The sequence below is a fragment of the Anopheles cruzii genome, chromosome 3, assembly GCF_943734635.1.
Source record: "Anopheles cruzii chromosome 3, idAnoCruzAS_RS32_06, whole genome shotgun sequence".
Taxonomy (NCBI): Eukaryota; Metazoa; Arthropoda; class Insecta; order Diptera; family Culicidae; genus Anopheles; species Anopheles cruzii.
In genome coordinates this window covers 74,018,736-74,038,425 of record NC_069145.1, presented here as the reverse complement: position 1 = coordinate 74,038,425, position 19,690 = coordinate 74,018,736, and the positions used below count along the sequence as shown (strand labels likewise).

Genomic DNA, 19,690 nt, shown 5'->3' with positions numbered 1-19,690 from the left:
GAGTAAGATTAAATGCGCTAAAAATAAGTAATTTTAGTTAGGCTGCTCAATATTTTCACAAGAAAAGAAAGGACCCGCGTATTTGAAGGTTTTATGCCAAAGAAAATCTCATTTTACTGCACCCGCGTACAGGTTTCCAATGTCTTCAGTTTTAAGAAATCACCTTCGGTGCTCTCTCATCGCATCCGTCCCAAAAAAGCTCAAAGTGCATGCCTCCTTGTGCACCTTCACCGTAGCAAAGGAAACCCGGAGATAATCCGATTAATCTTTCTGCTAAATTGCTACTTCCAGTTGCCGCTGCAACCCAATCCGCCGGTGCGATCGGATATCCTGCCATGATCGGAGCGAAGCGAAAAGTTCGGCGACAGCAACGGCACAAATGCCTTCGATCCCCCGGGACCCCGGGTCCACCATAATCTACGCCGATTCCGATGTGTTGACCGCCGACCGACCGCGACCGGTCCGAAGGCTTGTGGACCTTTCCGCCTCACTTCGGAGAATCACCTGAAGGTGGCGGGCAACGCGAGAAGGCGGAGGTGCAACCAAACCCGATACCATCAATTACAAGCAGATAACAAAGGGTTTTTGAAGCTTACAGCCCCGGTCCGTCGGACCGGGCACCGAACACCGGCCTTGTCCCCCGGCCTGGATCGGAGTCCGTGCTGCGCCATGGCCATGCGCCGCGCGGTAAGGAAGCGGAGAAATAAGGAGCTTTCCGGTTTCGGTAATTGATTCGTTTTCGATCTGGCCGGGCCGGCGATTGGGTTGGTTGCGTAAAAAACCTACATCGGGCTGCCTGCTCGAAAGATCGATCGGAGGTCTGACTCGGAAGCGGGATCGGGTCCCCGGATGTTTGCATGTTTTGCACGCTTCTGCAGGGTTCGCCTGTTTTTTTTCGGTTGAGGATATGTTTCTCTTTCCTTTCTTCGGGTTGCCGGATTCCCGAAGCACTAAGCATTATGGATGGTGTCCTTCCGGAAGTGCGGAGAACGTTACTTTTTATAAATACTCAATCCCTATTTTTCTTTTTAATTTCTCGTTTGTGTGTTTCGCTTTCTTTCCCTCTTTTTTCCTTCAAACAAAGTGCAACATGTGCAGCGGGCGTGATTTCATTTGCCAAAAAGATCGCTTTCGGTTCATTATTTACGCCATTTAATTTCCGGCCACTTTTCCCATTCAACCGAATGACAGATGCATTCCACGCCAACTTAGATGCACCGTGCCGCTGTTGACAAACAGCACGACGCGAACGCTCACACACATGGGAAGTGCGTTCCTTTAAAACACACACACACACACAGCTGCAGTGGCCAAACTTTTTGCCAAAAATTGGCCAAAGCGCGCGCAGCATCCGCCGAACGGCGGCAGCATCAGGGTCACGTCGGTCGCGAGCAGCGGTGGGTCGCGTGTTGGTCCCCGAGGTGCATCCGATTGCCTGGCCATTCGAGTGCCGAACTTCGCGACCGCTCGATTCGCACGATTTCGACGGGCCACGCCGAACGAACATCCGCCGAACGCATTCGCGAGGCACGCATGTTTGGATGCACCGAATCGAATCGAAGGTGCATCCTCCGGGGTCCCCCCATTTGGGGCCACCCGAAACACGTCTTAAGATGGACTGATGGCCGTCCTTGAGAGACCGGTCGAAGATTTCGACCCAGAAACGGGCCGGACTGAGCGTTTTCTTGCGGCACAACGAGGCTCCGGCTGCTTAGCTTCTTGGCGAGTCCTTGCGGCGATTGCTTGGAATGCGCTTCCGTTGGCAGCGGGAATTTTGGCGCCTTACTGCACCAGGCCACCAGGAGCCACCGGGGGTGGTTCAAGTCACGGCCGCCCGGTCAGCTGATGCCGATGCCGTTTGGACACGTCAAGCTCCGTGTCCTTGCGTGCGGGAGAGAGAGAGAGAGAGAGAGCGCACACACAGATGCCGCCGAGGTAAGAATTGTTCGTCCTTTCGCCGGCCGGCCGGTCGCTCCGTCGTTGTGCGCAGTCCCCGGTCGACCGGCACAGCTGTTCCCCGGGTGGGGTGGACAACAAGAAAAGAAAAAGTGGCGCGTCTGCGCCGTAAAGGAAAAGTCGCGACAGGACCTTTCGCGACACTGACAGTGTGTGTGTGTGTGCGAATGTCCTCTCGGGAGTCGTGGGCGCCTGGTAGTGCTGAAGGCGTGCTGAGTGTGCCCGTCGGAACCGAGTTTTCGATTTCCGGGTTTGTGCGTCCGAAAAGTGGCCGCAAAGTGAGAGACTTTCGGGTCAGCGAAAAGAGAGTAAGATAATGCAGGCATTTTTGCGGGATAAATCGCTGCTGACGCCTGGTTCAGGTTCCAAACGTTCTTCGTTAAGGCCATTAGGAGGACAGTGTCCTTGAAGAGAGATTATAGAAAGTGATGGCCATCTTGAAAGAAGTTATGCAAATGCAAGCAAGGAACCGATTGTGCAGACTGATTAAACGGAGTGTTTGAAGCATTCGGTTTCGGAAGCCTGTTATTTTAGTTTAGTTTACGTTTACGGGGTAGTCACATTTAATGTTCTTTTTGTAAAACCTTTGTATAGATTTTGAGCGCCGTTTACATCTTTAAAAATGTTGGCAGAATGTCAAATCTTACATTAGCTTTGGTAAGCCCGGTTTTAACATAAAATTACGGTGGCCACAATAAAATATGCCTCATCGATACGTTACGCCCATGTTCAAACATTCAAAGTAATAAAAGGTTGTAATTACCATTCGAAGTTTGACGACATTTTCGACCATTATCATTGTCATCGTTGCGTCGCATAGAGGCTCCGTTAGGGCCGAATTCCAATGGACCATTTCAACCATCGGGTTTGGTGTTTGTTTAGGGAAACCAACCGGCGGCACAGCTGCACCGAAAATTCCCCCAGCAGCGATCAGAAGCCCTGGCCAGCCAACCGGCCAGCCTAAAGGCCCGCCGTATCACGCCGGTGGACCGTGGCGGCCGAACAATGCGGCCGACACGCCACAAAATGATGCAGTTTTGCAGTTTCGGTCGCATAAATTATGTTAAATCTGACACATTACGAGTTGATTAAGGTGCAGAAATGAAGAAAAAAAAAACACAGAACCGAACGAGAAAACGTTATTTATTATTTATTTATCGTCCTGTGTGGCACCGGCCGCATGTGTCACACACAGCCACTCGTACCGGGGCATACGGTTTCATTGTGCAACGAAAGATAGCCAGCCAACCGGCCAGCCAGGGAACCATATCGAAATTGGAACTGGAATCACGGCGACGGCGGGCCACGGAATGCCAGCTTGATCATTTCGTCTGGGCTTTCGGCCAAAACGGGCGAACGAAAACGCATCAAATTCTTCCACCGGCACGAGCGGTGGCGTCGGCAAATTTATAGCCGAGGCCTGCCATCTGTGCGCGCCGGCCCCAGGTTCGACGGATGGAACCGGGCCGGGTGTCAACCGGCCCGGGAAAAACCTTCGACCGACGATCGAACGGTGGCCGATAATCGATCGCATCGGTCTTGGGGGGATTACACCGAGCAGTTGGGAGCGGTTATTTTTACCCCAGCGAACCTGGAGGGCGCTTAGGCCGGCTTCCACCTCCAAGGATGGCCTCGGCGGGGCCACGGTGTTCATAAATTTCATATTTAATTGACCCGAAGGCTTCGGTTAATTTGCCCTAAACCGATGTTGTACAACGTTGACGATTACCGCGTCGGATGGCCGGGCCCCGGGTGTGGACCCTTAACTGGCGGGGGGCGGGGGGTGTGGCCACCGAACCGACGCACACAGCCGGTGACACATTCCTGGAGCCGAACCCACCGAACGGCTAATGATAATGGTTATGATCGTTTGCTTTCCCAAAATATATTCCGAAACACATTAACGGTTGCGACGGCCCGGGCCCGGGGTCCGGGAAAACTTGCTTGCTGTTCCGGAGAAAATTCCCTTCCCTCGGTGTTAATCTCGGATCAGTGCGGCTACAAGCTCGATGATCCTCGCACAGAATGGGATCAGTTTTTCTGATCATCGTCCGTTTCGGAAGCCTCCAAAACACGAAAACTGACCACAACGGAAGTCGCCCCCCCCCCTTGGGTGGGGACACACTGAACGCCACCGGAAGACAGATCCTTCGGCCACGTATCCGGTGCTTCCGAACATCTGCCGGTGAAAGATCATTATTATTTATGCTGCGCCGTGCGCTCGTGGCCCGTGTGTTGGTTTTGTTGGTTCTGCTGGGATATTTGTTTTCCGGGTTGGCCGCCGAGGTCGCGAGGCCGTTGTCAGTGCGGGAAAGGCGAGAGATGTTTTCACTTTGCCGCCGTCCACATCCTCCCCTCCAGGAAGCGTGCCACGGAACCGAAACTGCTACTATTTTTGGAAGCGATTGGAAACGACGAAAAACACGTAACGCACACCGCACACCGGGTGTTTTCCACGGACATCCGGGGGGTCACGGGCCGCGGGACGCGGGGAAAACTTGTTCTTAACCAGCGCAACCGTTTGTGGCACGTTTCGGGTTTCGGGTGTGCGCGAAGGGTTTGTCATCGGCCTAATAACTGCGCCGCCGCCGCCGCCGTGAAGGAGAAGAACCGTTTCGGGGGTTGGTAAGTGTTTGGGCCCGTCGCTCTAAGACCTAGGCAACCCGGACGAACGAGCTGGTGGCGCGCTTCGCTGGAAGGTGCCAACGCGCGGCCGCGACTGATGGGTGGTGTAAATTAAAACGTTTAAGCCGCTCCGGCGTGCGGGCGTCGGTTAAACGGCCACTAATGGATCCGTGATCCGTTCGCGCCGTTTCGGCCGGGCGACAATTTATAGTGATGTAGTTTTGCGGTTCTGCGGGCTCGGGCGCCGGCACGAGGACGCGGCCACCGAAAGTGGTGAAAGCATAATTTATCGAGGGAAGGTGAAAGTTTATGGCTCAAATTCGGGGCCCATTACGGTGCGCGCGCCGTTCTTCTTCGAGGACCAAGGTGCCAAAAACTGTGCCCGGCTGGGATCACGCCGGGCCGCCACCTAAAACCTCAGCTTGACAACGGGTGCGCGCGGTACGTGGCCTCACAGCTGCCTCGGCGAGGTGAAAACGGATCGCAAAATGTGAGGACTTCGAGGCAGCGTCGCAGCGACCGACGCCGAACCGCATCGTCGATCGTTATCCGAATAGAACAAATCGGAACTGTACGGTCTCGCACGCTCTCTTTCTCGCTCTCTCGGGCGCAAGGATTGCCACGGCACAAAGCATCCTCACCGAGGGGTGCCAAACTGCATCCCGGTGGCACACCTGCCCGGCATCAGGTCGCAAATGGCGTCGCCATTTTGGACTTGTTTTGCGAACGGTCTACGGGCAGACGCCGTAGCTCACCCGCGGAGGTCCTGTTCGAAGGTGCCAGCCAAGAGGGATCACCACGCGCCGGCGAGGGGAACTGTGATTGAATTCGTTTGACACGCGCCGGGTGTGCCGGGCTCGGTGCGGGCCTGGGCGGGCTGGGCGGAGACGTCTCTTGTGGCGTCTGGTTTTAACGGCTGCTCACGGTGGTGCTGGTGTTCCGGTCGTACCGGCCATTCAGCGGAGAGGCTCTCGAAGGCGGCTGGCTGATCCCTGCCGATGATTTGCACATCAAACACTCGTTTACAGTAGATTTATGGGCGATTTCTGGCACCCAATTTATCGCGATATGCACTTGATTTTTGTTTAATGTACTTACGACCACATAACACCAGGTTTAGGGGGGTTTCTAAAAACTAATCACATTATTATTTACATTATTTTCTCGATAGATGTTAAAGATGCTCCTCGCACAGGCGGGCCGTCGTCGAAAATATTGATAAAATCAAACAAAAAAATCGAAGTTGAGCGACATATTAGTAGTCGTAGCTTCGCCCACGAGCTAAAAATCGGCCATAAAACAATTTTAAACCATTTTCGCAGAGTTGGATTAAAACCGAAGCTCGATGCCCATGAAGGAAAGTGAAGTGGCGAAGCAGCTGAAACGGTGGCCCAACCAGGACTAACGGCCAGGAAGGTTCTACTGTGTATTTGGTAGGAGTTCAAAGGATTCACTTTTTAAGGCCTTGCATCAGCATGGTCCAAAACTAAATCTCTACTGTCAACAGCTGGACCGTTTGAAGCTAGCGAACGACCAGAAATAGTTAGACGTTTGTGAAATTACTAGGTTGTTCGTCAATAAGACCAATACTTCTATGAGAGGAGCATTATGAAGTCACCTGAATGCTAAAACTGTTTTTGATAAGTACAACAAGAATGTTCAACTATTCCCTATAAAAAGAATTAAAATAAATCTATTTTATAAGGCCGCACATAATTCAATAGAATCGTTTTTCCATTATACCAAAACAAGGACATTTAATCCTCTTCACAAAAATATCGCCCCAAGAGCCCTTTCTTAATGATACCCAGGCCACCTTCGATTGGATCCTGCCGAACACAAAGTGTACAAAACATAACCTCTTCTCGTTACGATACAACGCACTTACTAGACTTTCACCGGGGCCTCGACCGGGACTATTAATAATTATTATAGCTCTATTTGGCTGTTGCCTAAACGTCAAACAACCCGTCAAAAGTTTCTCCCGAAAAAAAACAACAAACAAATGCTAATGCGAACGGCAGAACGCTTTCTTAAAAAATCATAACAATAACCGTAAACCGGTACCCAGAACCGGCGGCCGCGGTTGTCGTCGGCAAGGTGGCCGCTGGCCGCACCCGACGAGCCCAGCTTCTCGAGGGACACGGTGACGGCGTAAACTTGCCTCTCATAAATTCGATCGAAACAATTGGAAAGCGATCATTCCCGCGACGTGAGTCCTGCGCAGCGCCTGGCCAACCAACCAGCCCGACCAGCAATGCAAAGGGGTTCAACCGAAGCAGCGTCCTGCGCGTTCTTATCCTTAAAAGAACCTGAAGCTTTCTTTCATTCTTTCGTTCGTTCCTTTTTTCTTCCCCCCCGGTTGCTTCTCGAAGAGCCGAAGAGTGGCCGAAACGTAAACAGCGTCATTATAACACCATTAATAAATATTAAAAATAAATTTTCGTTAGATGACACCGAGGAAAATGATGGTTTCGATTAAATTCGTAGCACCGCGACCCGGACCCGGCAAGGCAGGTTCGCCGGCGGCGCGCTGTGCGACACCCGAAAAGCAGGTCCTTAAAATATGTACGTACACACAATAAAAACGGCCACACCGCTGGCCTCTCTGTGTGCCGCGTCCAGGTGTCGAGTCCCCGGCGGGAAGTCGAGCTTTGAAACGGCCAGCGGAGAAATCAGGTTCTACTCGGGAACGTCCGGGATCGTCCTGATCGTGCGCGCTCTGGACGCTCACGTCCAGCGATTACGATTGCGGACACCACATTACGATGCGGTGATGTTGGCAGCGGCGGCCCGAGACCCAAGCCGGTTGGCCAGAGCGCGCCCGGCCAGGATTAAGGATAATGTGAAATAAATTGCGTCACACTCACTCAATCTTGCAGAGCGCGCGCGCGCGCGCAGTTGCCGGTGGAGGGTTGGGTTCCACTTTTTAGCAAGGCATTGCATCGGCTAAGGTCAGCAACGGACCTGGGACTCAGGAACCTGATGTAACGCAGCGCCTGGGCGCGCCGAAAAACGGAGAAACCTGTTCCGATCGATGCACCGGAACGTCGTCGTCGTCGTCGTGTGAAGGAAGAAAATTAAGGAGCACGGACTGGCCACTAGACTGGCCAGGGCAGGGGCAGCAAGAAGTGATAAATACTCCTGTCAGTTGCTTCATTACTCTTCGTGGTGCAGCTCGCGGCCTCACCAACCCGCCCCACCTTGGGGAGGAGTTGTCCGGAGTCCACCCGTTCCGATCCCAGGGCAACGAAATCCCTCTTCAGCGGGCTGTCAAAATTCGTGTATAATTTACACGAATCAATTAAATTTCATAAATGGATATTTATTAAACTGCTCTGCTCCATGCGGCTGCTGCGTGTGAGGGGCGTGCTACGTGCCGTGGCCAACCCTCATTGTTGGAATGTTGGGCCGCACGGGATTTTGGGGCTGGGTCGCTGGCGACCTCAAGCCAGCGAGACCAAGAAAACATAAGGAAAAAACGGCTTTCGTGCGAGCGCGCAGGTTGATGCACGGCGCTCGGGATCGCGTTTGGCAATTCGAGGCAGGTCCAAGCCGAAGGAGCCGGGGCGAAAACAAACAGCTTTTCAGCGCCCGAAACGATGGGCATTTTTCATCCTCGGTACCCCGGGGACCACCGGACCGCCGGGTGGGACCTCTAGCCAGCGAGGGGGATGAAGTTATGCTAATTTCTGTGCATCATGCAACAAGAACGCACCACCGATCGTTTTTGATGAGAACGAGAGAATGTTGACAAATTAAATGGTGAAGTTTCAATTTAATTTAATTTTTCAATTAAATCCTGCTGATCCAAGGTCCTTGAAGGTTAGTGCACTGCTTATTCGTACTTTGCATAATACATGGGTTGATGAATCCATAAGATCGTTTAGAAACGCGCTTCAAAAATTCAGATTACGGTTGATTTCAAGAAAGCCGATGAATCTTATATTTTGTAAATGTGCTATGTACGAGGGTGGTTTAAAAAGTTTCCGACCTCAAAATAAAGATGGCAGCACTAGTAAATGAAGGCTAGTGTATTTGGTTGTCAATCTTCTGACCGTTACTCACCAAAATTTCAGCAAATTTAGGAATCGAAGCATCGCTGTGTAGAGCTACATGCTGAGTATGCTCCAAAAAAAAAAAAAAAAATCTGAAACCAGGTGTTAGGTCGGAAACATATCAAGCCACTCTATCGTGTGTGCCATCTTTCGGACTCGGAGTGACCCACGTAATGCTGAAAGGTGGATTTCTTCGTAGCGTCTCGTCTTCAACGCTTCGCACTTGTCGTAACCACGCGGATGCGCGGATTGCGTGATTAAAGGCCCATCAATTTCGGGCTTCGGGCCAAATGGCGCGACAAACCAAAAAAAAACGAACGAACCTTTCGGCGATCACACGTCTGGGTTGGGTTGGCCATTTTTTTTGCGCTGCCGTGCGCACACGCAAATCCCCGGAACACAATGCGCACAGCACACCTTGCACGCCGTCGTTGGAATTTAAAAGGCGGACGGAGGACGACCGAGCGCGGGCTTGTGGCAGCGGGCGGACGCCACACGACGACGGCACGACGATCCGGGTGTCCTTTCGCCTCTAGCGCTTCATCATCTGCTGCAGGGGCGAGCGCGCGCGCGCGTGCTACGCGCTGTTTATGAGCAGGATGTGACTCCTTTTGTGTGCGCGGTTCCTTTTTCGACAGTCTGCTTTCCATTTTAACATTCCACCTTTTTTGCAGCAGCAGCAGCAGGAGCGGCAGCAGGACCCCGGCAGGCAGGCAGGCAGGCATGATGCTCAAACAAAGCGCGCCAGGATCGATACAGATCGACGCATTGCAGCTCTTGGGCCGTGTGTGCGTGTAAAGTGTGTGTTTGCAGAGGATGGCCCAGCCCCGTCCTGCTCGGTCCCGTGCAGGAGTGTTCGGAAATCAGTGCTTATGATGCCCTTTGACGTAGCCCAGACGGGGAGGGCCGAACCGGCGCGCAAACCGGCTGCGCAGCTGTCCAAACGGCTTTTCGAAAAACGCCGGCCTAGCTACCGGGAGGGGTCTACGGTGCATCCTTCAAGGCAAACAGCAGCAGCAGCAGTAGCAGCCGTCTGATTTCGTTGTGTGCTGTGCTCTGTGTTGGCAAGGACCTCGCGCAGGATCAGGGCCGCGAGGATCGTGCATTCAACCCAACAGCCCGTGCGGGAGTTTAAAGTGCAGCAGCAGCAGCAGAAGTTGATGCCCTCGTTCGGTGCAGGTGGCCTGGAAGATGCCGATTCGGTGTGCAGCATTGCGAAAATCCCTGCAGCATTGGCGTGCCGGAGCCGGAGCATAACCCCTAATTTGTCGTGGTGGTTCACTGAAAACAAAAAAAAACACGCCGCAGACATGAAGCGCAGAACAAAACGCCGAACGCTCGCCGAGAGTTAATGAACAATGGCCGAGTTTCCTGCGTCGCGAGGACGGTGGAGGCCGGGTTGGCGCGCTCCGTCCCACCTTTGGCCCACAGTGGAATGCGATCAATATCAGTGACTTATGATTTTTTCGCAACCCCTGCCTGCCGGCCGGCCGTCGGAGCCTTCGTCGACCCCCGGTTCGTCAAAACGTCGAGTTCAATTATGTCGTGGCGCGGCCGGAAGAGTGCGGCTGGCTGGCCGACCGACCGACCGTCTGATCGGCCGCTTACGAGACGGTGCCGAGTTGCTGGCACTTCCGGTTGGCCCCCGGGGGCTGACCGGCGGACCGCTGAAGGTTATAATTAATGCAAGACCCACATTTGTAGGCAATGCAATGCGGCACCGGGGTCCTTTTCAGCTTGGCGGCTGCGAGCAGGTCCTTGTCCTCGCGTGCGTCCTCGTCGCTAGACAGGGAGAGTTAAATTAGTAATTAAACTTCCGGTCCGTACAATGTAATGGAGGAAACGTGTGGATCGGATCGGGTTTCAGTCTGGCCCCCGTCGGTCGGTCATTCGGTCTGTGACGGAGGCGAGATTCGAGGTTCCGGAAGGGTTTCACCTGCACCGTTGCAATGTTTGCGATGGCTGGTAAAATATTTGATTTTCCTGTTTGCCCCGAGCGGGCTTCAAGAAAGGGTTTCGACTGTCTCTAGTCCGATTGTCATTGAAAGGTGTTCTGTGATTGAACCCCAGAACTGTATCCGTTTGCTTTGATCGTTGTCTTGTTGCTACCCGTTGAGTCATAGGTAGCCTGTCCTTGGTAGCTGCTCAAGTGCAATCTTGTTACCATGGAAACTTATTTGCACCATGGAAGCCTGAGCTACATCGGAGAGCCTTCGACCAACAATGTCTATCAGCATAGGTCAGGAGCCGGATTTGGCTTTGAAGTAGATGGTCCCTGAGGTCATCACTCCAAAGTCCGGGATGCGATATTGAAGAGTGATGGCGAAAGTATCGGAGATCTGGCTTGTGACGTTGGTTGGATCATGATATAAGAAGCCTGGCCAATATAACAAAACTAGACATGGTCTCCTACTATAGCACTCTGACAATGCTTGAAATCGATGAAGAAGTGATAATTGTTCTGACTTTCAAAGATCTGCCACATGGTGAAGATCTGATCAGTGGTAAACTTTCCTGTTTGGAATCCTCCCTGACAGTTGCCAGCAATCTTGTCAAAGTATTAGGGCTTAGGACAGCAAAATGATAGACAAAACAGTTAGACTTGACCAACTATTGGCGTTTTTAGTTCATATGACGCACTGGAAACGAGTTACCGAGACGCAGATGATTGGGTTATCCGAACTAATTACGCATTTGCTTTCGTGCAACAAAAAATCCACAGTTTTCATCGATCAGCTGATAAAACTGAACTGCATTGATCGATGATCGAAACACACAAAATACAGTGTGTCGCAGGGACCCCGGACAGAGATAATTGGTGCGAGCGCAATATAAATCGAGTGTCGGGCGCTTTTTCCCGGCCCTCAGCGCTGTCGTCAATTTCTCTTACCTGAACTAACAAAACCTTGAACCTCCCGGCGAATGGCGGGCGTCCCAACAAACCGTTCCGGGCGATCTAAACAGACATTTGTCTGATCAAATTAAAATAAATTAACACGTCAGCCGCGGCCGAAGTCAGGCCGGAAAACCGAACCTGGAGAACCCCCGAGACCGGCCGGCGTCAGGAAATGTGGGAGTGCTTATCGTTAGTGGGAAAATTAATTTTCACACCGTCGTCCGGGCCGGGAGCCACCCAGCCCGGGAGGGAGACCGGGAGAGCATCATTAATCTGGCCGCACTCACGCAACGGTGCAGCGGGCAAATCCGAGGTGTAAATTAGCTTCCACTATCGTAACCATTTATCACCGTATCGTTTTCCGCCAAAAAGGAACCGGAAGGGGACCCAAGACTGGAAAATCTGGAAAAATCGTAGCCCTCATTTAGAGGAGGAGCAGGACATTTTTTTAGTCCCATCTCTCGCTCTCCCTTTCTTTCTGGAGGCGCCGGAAGAAAGCGATGTTTGTTTATAACCTTTTAATACGATCCGATTATGAAGGCGCCCTCGCGGCCCGCGAGTGTCGTCAATATTTTCTCTTACCGTCCGTGTCCCAACTCTGTGTGTGTGTGTGTGCGGGGACCATTTTTCTTCACCCTCATCCCGACGCCCCAATGAGCCGCCGTAGTCGTAGAGTTTCTTCCAAAAATGTCTTCCAAACACGCCACACGATCGTGTCGTCGATCGTCAGCCGCGCGCGGGAAGCTGTCAAGCAAACGTCAACCAGTCACGGGATGGCGGGCGGATGGCGGGAGCCTGGGGGACGCATGGTGACACGTATATTTTCGGGCGGGGGTCACCAGAACCTGTGCCGTGCCGTGCGCCAGACAGTTCACGGTGGGGAGCGCTGAGTGTTTTATTTATTTTTATATCACTCGATCACTCGATGGGTGACGATCGATCTTCCTCTCGAATTACTTTATGAGCCCGGCCCGGGGTTCTCTATGTGACCGGGCTTAAGTCGCGGCCGAGGTGTGCGTGTCAGGGGTGTCACCCTGTAGGAGGTTAGTCAGGTCCTCTTTGGGCACCAAAGCAGCACAGACCGTCGCTTTGATCAGCGTGCGCCCGCCCGCTCGCGGTGGACATGTTAATCTCTGGCGCACATTGCTGACGTGCACACACACGTGTCGACGGCGGCTTGCGTGTGGGGTGCGCTGTGCGGTGTATTGTTTCAGGCTCGTCCCGTGCGTGTGCCGCCCGTGCGAACAAGCGATCGGTTTTCGTGCTGCTTCTTTTTACGACGGCTCAGGCCGTTCGACTCCAGCCCATGGACGCCGGAACCGAGGAAATGCACCGATAAATTTCGACCGACCCAGCTCCAGCGCTTCCAGGGCGCCGCTTCCGCCTGCTGGTGGCAGGAACTAACGGCCTCCCACCCGGTGGTTTCATATTTAAAAAACAATTTTCTATTTTAATAGCGGCGTCAACAACTATTAAACACCGAATCTCATATATTAGGCGAAGATTTATAGCCCCGGGGAGGACGGGCGGAACCCCGGCACTACCGGAGGGCGTCGGCGGTTCCGATTTCATAAATGTCAGCCCGACCGTTTGAGTTCCGGCCCCGTTCGCCGGAGTTTTCCCAGAAAAGCAACAAATGTAATGGGAAAACAATCGATCGCGACCGGAGATCGTGGCCGGAAGTGTTGAGTTGTGGCGACACTAAAATAACAAATTTGTCGACAGCTCCACGGCGCGGCCACGACAGGCGATAAGCCGTAGTGATTTTGATCGGAATTTAAGACACTCGGTGTGACGCGTGACGAGCGCCACATTTGCTGGAGAAGATTTCTGTGGCGAAGGACGAGCTGTTGCGGACCCGTCACTGCGGTAATGCGATGCGATCCACGCGTCTCCGGGTGGTGGACCACTGACCAGGACGCGGTTCGGGACGCGTGCAACAAGAATGGACCCGATGGACCTAACTAAACAACGGGAGCACGTGCAAGACGATCCGTTCGATTCCGCCTTGGCCAGGGGATACAAAGGAGCGTCTTTCGAGACGCATCGCGCGCCGAAGGATCGCATCACCTTTCGACGTGGCGAACGGTGAACGGTGCCTATGTGTCAATAAGGATGTGCACGCGAACAATGAGATCCTGCGGGTGCGGGTGGACGGGTGTCCCTTTACGGCTCGCGTCACGCTTGCGTCAAGCTGCAACCCAGACCCCGTGGACCCCGGGGTATTGAATCCGCCGCCCGATCGGCCACCGAACCGATCAACCTGCTCCTGGTTGTGTCATATCGCGCTGAGCTGTATGGCTTTTTTCCTGGCCGCAGATTCACCTTCGGTACCTCTGCCTGCCCGCCCGGACCCATTCAGCGGACCCGTCCGCTTATAAACTCATTTATTTATTAAAAGCTGAAAAATCACGACCCACGGCACGGTGCGCAGAAACATCTGCTCCTTCCGTTTGGACCGTTTCTCTTCGCCGTCGTCTGTCTGTGTTCCTCTCTCTCTCTTTTTTGAAGGATAGAGGTCCAGATCGAGCGGCAAGCAAAAGCCAGATCGGTAAGGAACCACAGAGCCGGAGAGTCACCGGAGCCACCGGCCGAACAAAGGCGGCCGAAGATGATATCGAAGACGCGCGATCGGATGGATTTTGGGCCCCGAGCCGGGGCTGGTCCAGCTGGCGCGGCCGTGCGCCGTTGCATCGCCCAGCAAAACCCGGGCTATTGTTGGGCCCGGCCCAAGCCACGGATATTAAATCAACACCGTATCCTTTGCGTCACGCTCGACGTGCCGTCGTCGAATCCTGCCGACGACCTGCAGTCCTGCCGGCCCGGGACAGCTCGGCCGATCGTTGGCAATTGTTTGACTTATCCTCTGGAGTTTTTTATCGATTCCATAATGCGCGCACACTCTCGGAACACGTAGATCTTCCAAGAAGGCTTAGGTGGCTCAGCTGCGGCGCGTCACCGGGCCAGGAACGAAAGGGGTTTCAAGCTACCCCCAAAAAGGTGTGCAAAAATTGCGTCTGATTGGAAAATTAAAAGCGGGACACATTAATTGTCAGCTGGGCAGCTGTGGTGTGGCTGATACGGATCGGTAGCATTACTTTCACTCCCCGAACTCCTCGGTGGCTGGCCCATTGCCAAAGCCCTCGAGTGATGCGCTCTATAGACGATCGCTCAAGAGCTATCGGTGGGCTGACGTTGATCCTAGCGTCTCATTAAGGGTTGCCTCGTGTCTCGGCAGCTACATCAAGAACGGGACTAGACTTGGCACGATCTCCGAGCGGAGTCCGAAAGCTGGAAGTCACGACCGCTTGGCGCCGTCGGTAAGCACGGGCCGCGTTCATTTATTTCGTCCGAAAATTAATTACCGTAGCACTGCGCGAGCGCGAAGCAAATTTACGTGTGAAGTTTATTGTTTTTCTTTCCATATTTTGTTTGTGGAGGCCCCCGGAGCTAGGCGTCAAACGGTGGCAGGGCGGTAACATACTAGGGTGGTCAAAAAATATCAGGAATTGGCTTACAAATCGAAAAGTCTTTGAATATTCTTCTAAATCTATCCGACATTCCGTTTAAAATAATTTCTACTCTGTGCAATACATGCACGTGGTCTGTTAACAAATTATTCGGAATTTTGGGGTTTTTCTAAACTTATTTATTTATTCCTAAATATCTATTTTGTCTCCTTCAAATCAATGCCAATCAGATATTATACACATGTGCCAACGTTTTATTCCAATTCCTCGAAGTTCTTCAAAACATCCTTTTCTGTGAACTTGTTCGGCTCCTCTTCAGTTGCGAGAACAAAAACAAGTCACAGGGGGTCAGTTCTGTGGTGTTTGCGGTCGCGAAGAAAGTCCAACTGCTCCTTAGCAATGTTAATGTGATGCTGTTTGTGGACGAAATTTGGCAAAATCGAATGGCACGAGCCAATCCATATGTTAAGGTGCTCAGCAACTTCTCTAACAGTGATCCGCCGATTGGTCAGCACCGATAAACGCTGCTTTCTTAAATTGGTCTTAACCACTTAAAGCCAAAATACGTGCAAGCAAAACAGCTGTCACAAACTGACTGCTTATTCAAAATTGTTGATCTTGTCAACATGAGTTAGAGACATTAGTAGCAACATCACATCATAAAAGAAATCGACAATCGAATAAACGAAACCCGCAAAAATTCAAGGATTTATATTTTTACTTTTGTTCCAATTTTTGAAACGTTCCGAAAAGTCCCTTCTGGTCATAGACTAATCGTTTCGACTCTTCTCTTCACTATCGGCTCTTTAAAACGCTCTCCACGGATCGGTCTCTTGAGTTTGGCGAACAGCTAAAAGTAACAATTTGGTCACGATAGTCAAAGAAACCTGTTGGGTCCCATTTGTTATTGGTCCCAGTAGTAAGTGGCCCGGTTGCCCAACCGGGCCCAACTAACAAGCGTGCACGACGTCGTCTAGAACAACAACCGCGCCACGGCAGCCGCCTCGTACCACTATCGCGCGTTTGATCGATCGCGATCGTCGAGCGCCATCACACTGGGCACACTTGCTGCTGGGCCGGGCGCCGAAAACCGGGCGGACTTTAATTATTTAATGGTGTCCCTAACGTGGCGGGCTACCGCCGTTTTTTGTTTGCTGCCCGGGTGCCTTTCTAAATCCATAACTCATGCGCGGAACACACGCGGCCGCCCCACGTGGACGGGCTCGCGAATTGTTTCCGATCGTCACTTCGGCGGCTTCGGCTGGTTCTCGAGCTGGCTGGCTCGAAGGGGCCGTGCATTATGAAACATTTCACAACTCTCCGACCCGCACGGGGAACCTAGGACGGTGTTAGAATAAGTAATGTTGTCGCGATTTATCTTCGCGACGTCCCGGCGCCCGGAACGATGAATTGTTTGCGTTGATGACCGGATTGTTTGAGGCGATCGTTGTTTGGCATAGACATATCGATGTCGACAGCGGCGGCCATCTAATAGCCAGCGCCATGTCGCTCGGGCTCGGGGATTGCGACATTGCTGCTAGGAAACTGCTCCAATTAGTTCCTGTAAATCGGCGTCGACGTGGCCATCTCTCGAGGGACCCGGGGCGCAACTGTTGGATCGCACGTTGGACAGTGTGTAGAACGTCATTCCCGTTCTCACGATGGTCACCATCCAAGTGGCTCGCCGTCTTAAGGCCGCCGGTGTCCTGTGCGCCTTTGGCCAGATCATAAATCACGCCAATGACTCATCAGCCGGGGCATGATGAGGTGTCTAATGATGACGGGCACCAGTGTCGGCGCTTGGCAGCGAATGCAAAACACACATCTCAACCCTCCCCGGGCACCAACTAGCAGTCGACCCCGCGGCGGCAAAGGTGATGCGGTGTCGGGGTGACCCAAATTTCATGCCGTAATCCAGTGTGTGGCTCGTTGATCCTGCTGCCAGCGCAGACAGGATGGCCGTGTGGTTAATGAACCCACCCGAAGATCCCGGTAAGACGTTCGCGAGACGTCCTTAAAGAGGTGTTCGCGTTCGCGCGTTCGTGTGAAGGGGAAAGAAAAGGAACACTCGTCGGAAAGGGCACCGCGGCGGGCCCGCGGGAGATTGATTGGTTCCAGAACATGTAAATCAAGGGACCTCTGCGCCACCCGAATGACGTGGCACAGAGATGCTACCAAGACCGGTCGTCGATGGTCCGCTAAGGCCCGAGTAATTTTCCGATTTTCTGCCCCGTTATCTCGCCGTGGCAAGCGTGTCGGATTGGTGAGACCCAAACCACTTCGGTTACTTGCAGAAAAGCCCGTGGAACCCGTGGAACCGTTGCCGGTTGCCCAGACTTTGGCGCCACCGAAGCCACGGGATGCCGAACGGTCCTTTTCGGGGTGCAAACACTGGTGCGGAATTAAGATAGACCTCAGCATCGACATCAGCCACCGGCCGAATCGGGTCTAAAGGTGGTTTCGGACTAGGGCAGGTAGCACCCGTCCCGGAAAGGTGCCAAATCGTTAGGTCGATGCGTTGCTTATCTTCAGACGCTATCGGCGCTATCGGACGGATTCGGATCGGGGTTCCGTTTCGGGGGTGGCCGCAGCACGTGCCTACGCCTCGGTGGGAGATGGACAGAGCCGACGAGGACGTCGAAGTTCGCTGGAAGTCTGAGTTGGAAATAAAACCAAACGTTTTATTTCATACACGCCGCGGGCCCAACCGGGTGCGCCGGGGTCTCGGCGGAGGAACCCGAGGGAACTATACAAAATGGTTACATTAACATGAGCGTTTTATGGGAGCTCCCTGGCCGTGGATCGATCTCGCATCGGCATCGAGTGGGAAGTGGTCGCTCGCCTTGTGCCCTGACGCCATCTGTAAGTCCGGAGGGGTTGTGTGTCCTCCCTGGTGGTGGGTTGACGCGATGAGCGGCTTGGTTCGGCTTCGGGGAATGAGTTTTTAATTTATGGCCCCCGTTTGTTTCGGGGCAATTTGTCCCGAGCAATCGATCGGCGACGTCGTCGGCGGCGGCGGAACGAGAGCACCGTCGCCGAACGTTGTTACTGAAATACGACATTTTAATAGTGCATTCGGTGGTAGTTTCTTAAGGAAATTTATTGCACCACCACGTTAGGGTCCCGGCCCGGCTCCGGTGTTTGTAACCCGTTGCCGGTGATCCGGACGCCACGAACAGTAGCAGCATGGAGAACCGTGTTAGCTTTGGCTTCCTCGAACAACCTCGTAATTGGGCGAAGTAAATCAAACTTCAATAATATTTTGTACAAACAAGCGTTTGGAGTGTTACAGTGATGTTGCGTTTACTGTTCGCCACTTGTAAAGATAATAACCATCAAACGCAACTCGCTGGCCACGCGGTGTTGATAATAATTCATTTGTTTTCAAACTCAACCCACAAGAGTGTGGCCCAAGCCTTCATAAGGGCCACATCTGGGGTCAATCTCGTTAGTCTGTAGCTTGTGGCAGGTACCGAGCACACCAAGGATGACCCAACCGGTCCACAGCCGCATCCTGTGGCATCTTCACTGTGTTGCCTTGCTGTCGGCGTCCGTTCTGGGAGCTCAGCCCGACACCAGCCAGGACCGGAACCTGATTGTCGGCGGTTTCCGGGCCCTCATCGATGACTTCCCGTACCAGGCCGGGGTGTACTACGCGGGCACGCTCAAGTGCGGTGGCACCCTGATCGGCCCACAGTGGATCCTGACGGCGGGCCACTGTGTTCCGCCGGACAAGACGCCACTCTTTACGAAGGTCATCGTCGGGACGGCGGAACCGGAGCGGGCGCAACCGCTCGATGTGGTCAAGGTTTACCGGCCACCGCTGCCACCGGGCAGCGGCAAGGCAATCGACGTAGCGCTTCTGAAGCTGCCGAAACCTCTCTTCTTCACCGCCAACGTGCAGTGCATCGACATGATGACGTCCGCGGAGCCGGCGGTGCTGGAGGCGGGCAAACCGGGCACCATCTCCGGGTACGGGTATCACCGGGAGGCCGAGTATTTCGACAACGACCGCGCGCTGAGGGCGGCCACCGTTACGCTGATGTCGGACGAGGAGTGCCGGCGGGACTATGCGAACGCTTCGGAGCTGACGTTCTGTGCCGGGTTTCCGGGCGGACTGGTGGACAGCTGCCAGGGCGACTCCGGGGGACCGATCGTGGTGGAGCATGTGCTGGCCGGGGTCACGTCGTGGGGTTTGGGCTGTGCCCGACCGAATAAACCCGGCATCTACATCAAGGTGACGGCGTTCCGCGACTGGCTCGATGAGGTGGTGGAGTCCCAACCGACGGCCCGGGAGCGCCAGCTCTGTCCACGATCGACCCAGGACGACTACAGGGACGTCCGAAGATAAGCGTAGATAAGGGCCAGTTTGATAAGTTTGTTAACTCCTGTTCTCGATTGTTTTTAATGGAGGTTTTTATGAAAAATCTAAAGATCACATTAAAAGATCGGCGAATTAGTTTTCTTAGTCCCTGGAACTCTGTCATGGTGTAGACCTATGCCACGCGGAACACCAGGAACACCATTGTGGCCTGCGTTTCGGCCGGCGTTCCCACGGCTTCGGTGGCTGCTCTGGCTTGCCGGCCGGCAACCGGGAGATAAATAACCGTTGAAAGTTTGCCCAATTTTCCATGAAATTATCATAAATTTATCAAACTTTTTACATCCGCCGGAGTGCGTTGCTT

The 19,690-nt window shown here is 53.3% G+C and overlaps 1 protein-coding gene across 1 annotated transcript; it reads left to right on the top strand.

Annotated features, from left to right (window-relative positions):
- Positions 1 to 18,492: 18,492 nt before the first annotated feature.
- LOC128270967 (trypsin-7-like) lies at positions 18,493 to 19,356 on the top strand. The gene has a single exon (XM_053008397.1). It carries the CDS (start codon positions 18,493 to 18,495, stop codon positions 19,354 to 19,356), a length of 864 nt encoding a protein of 287 aa, XP_052864357.1.
- The last annotated feature ends 334 nt before the right edge of the window (positions 19,357 to 19,690 follow it).

Coding starts and splice junctions, on each gene's coding strand:
- LOC128270967 (XM_053008397.1), top strand. CDS start 18,493: ATGACCCAACCGGTCCACAGCCGCATCCTGTGGCATCTTCACTGTGTT.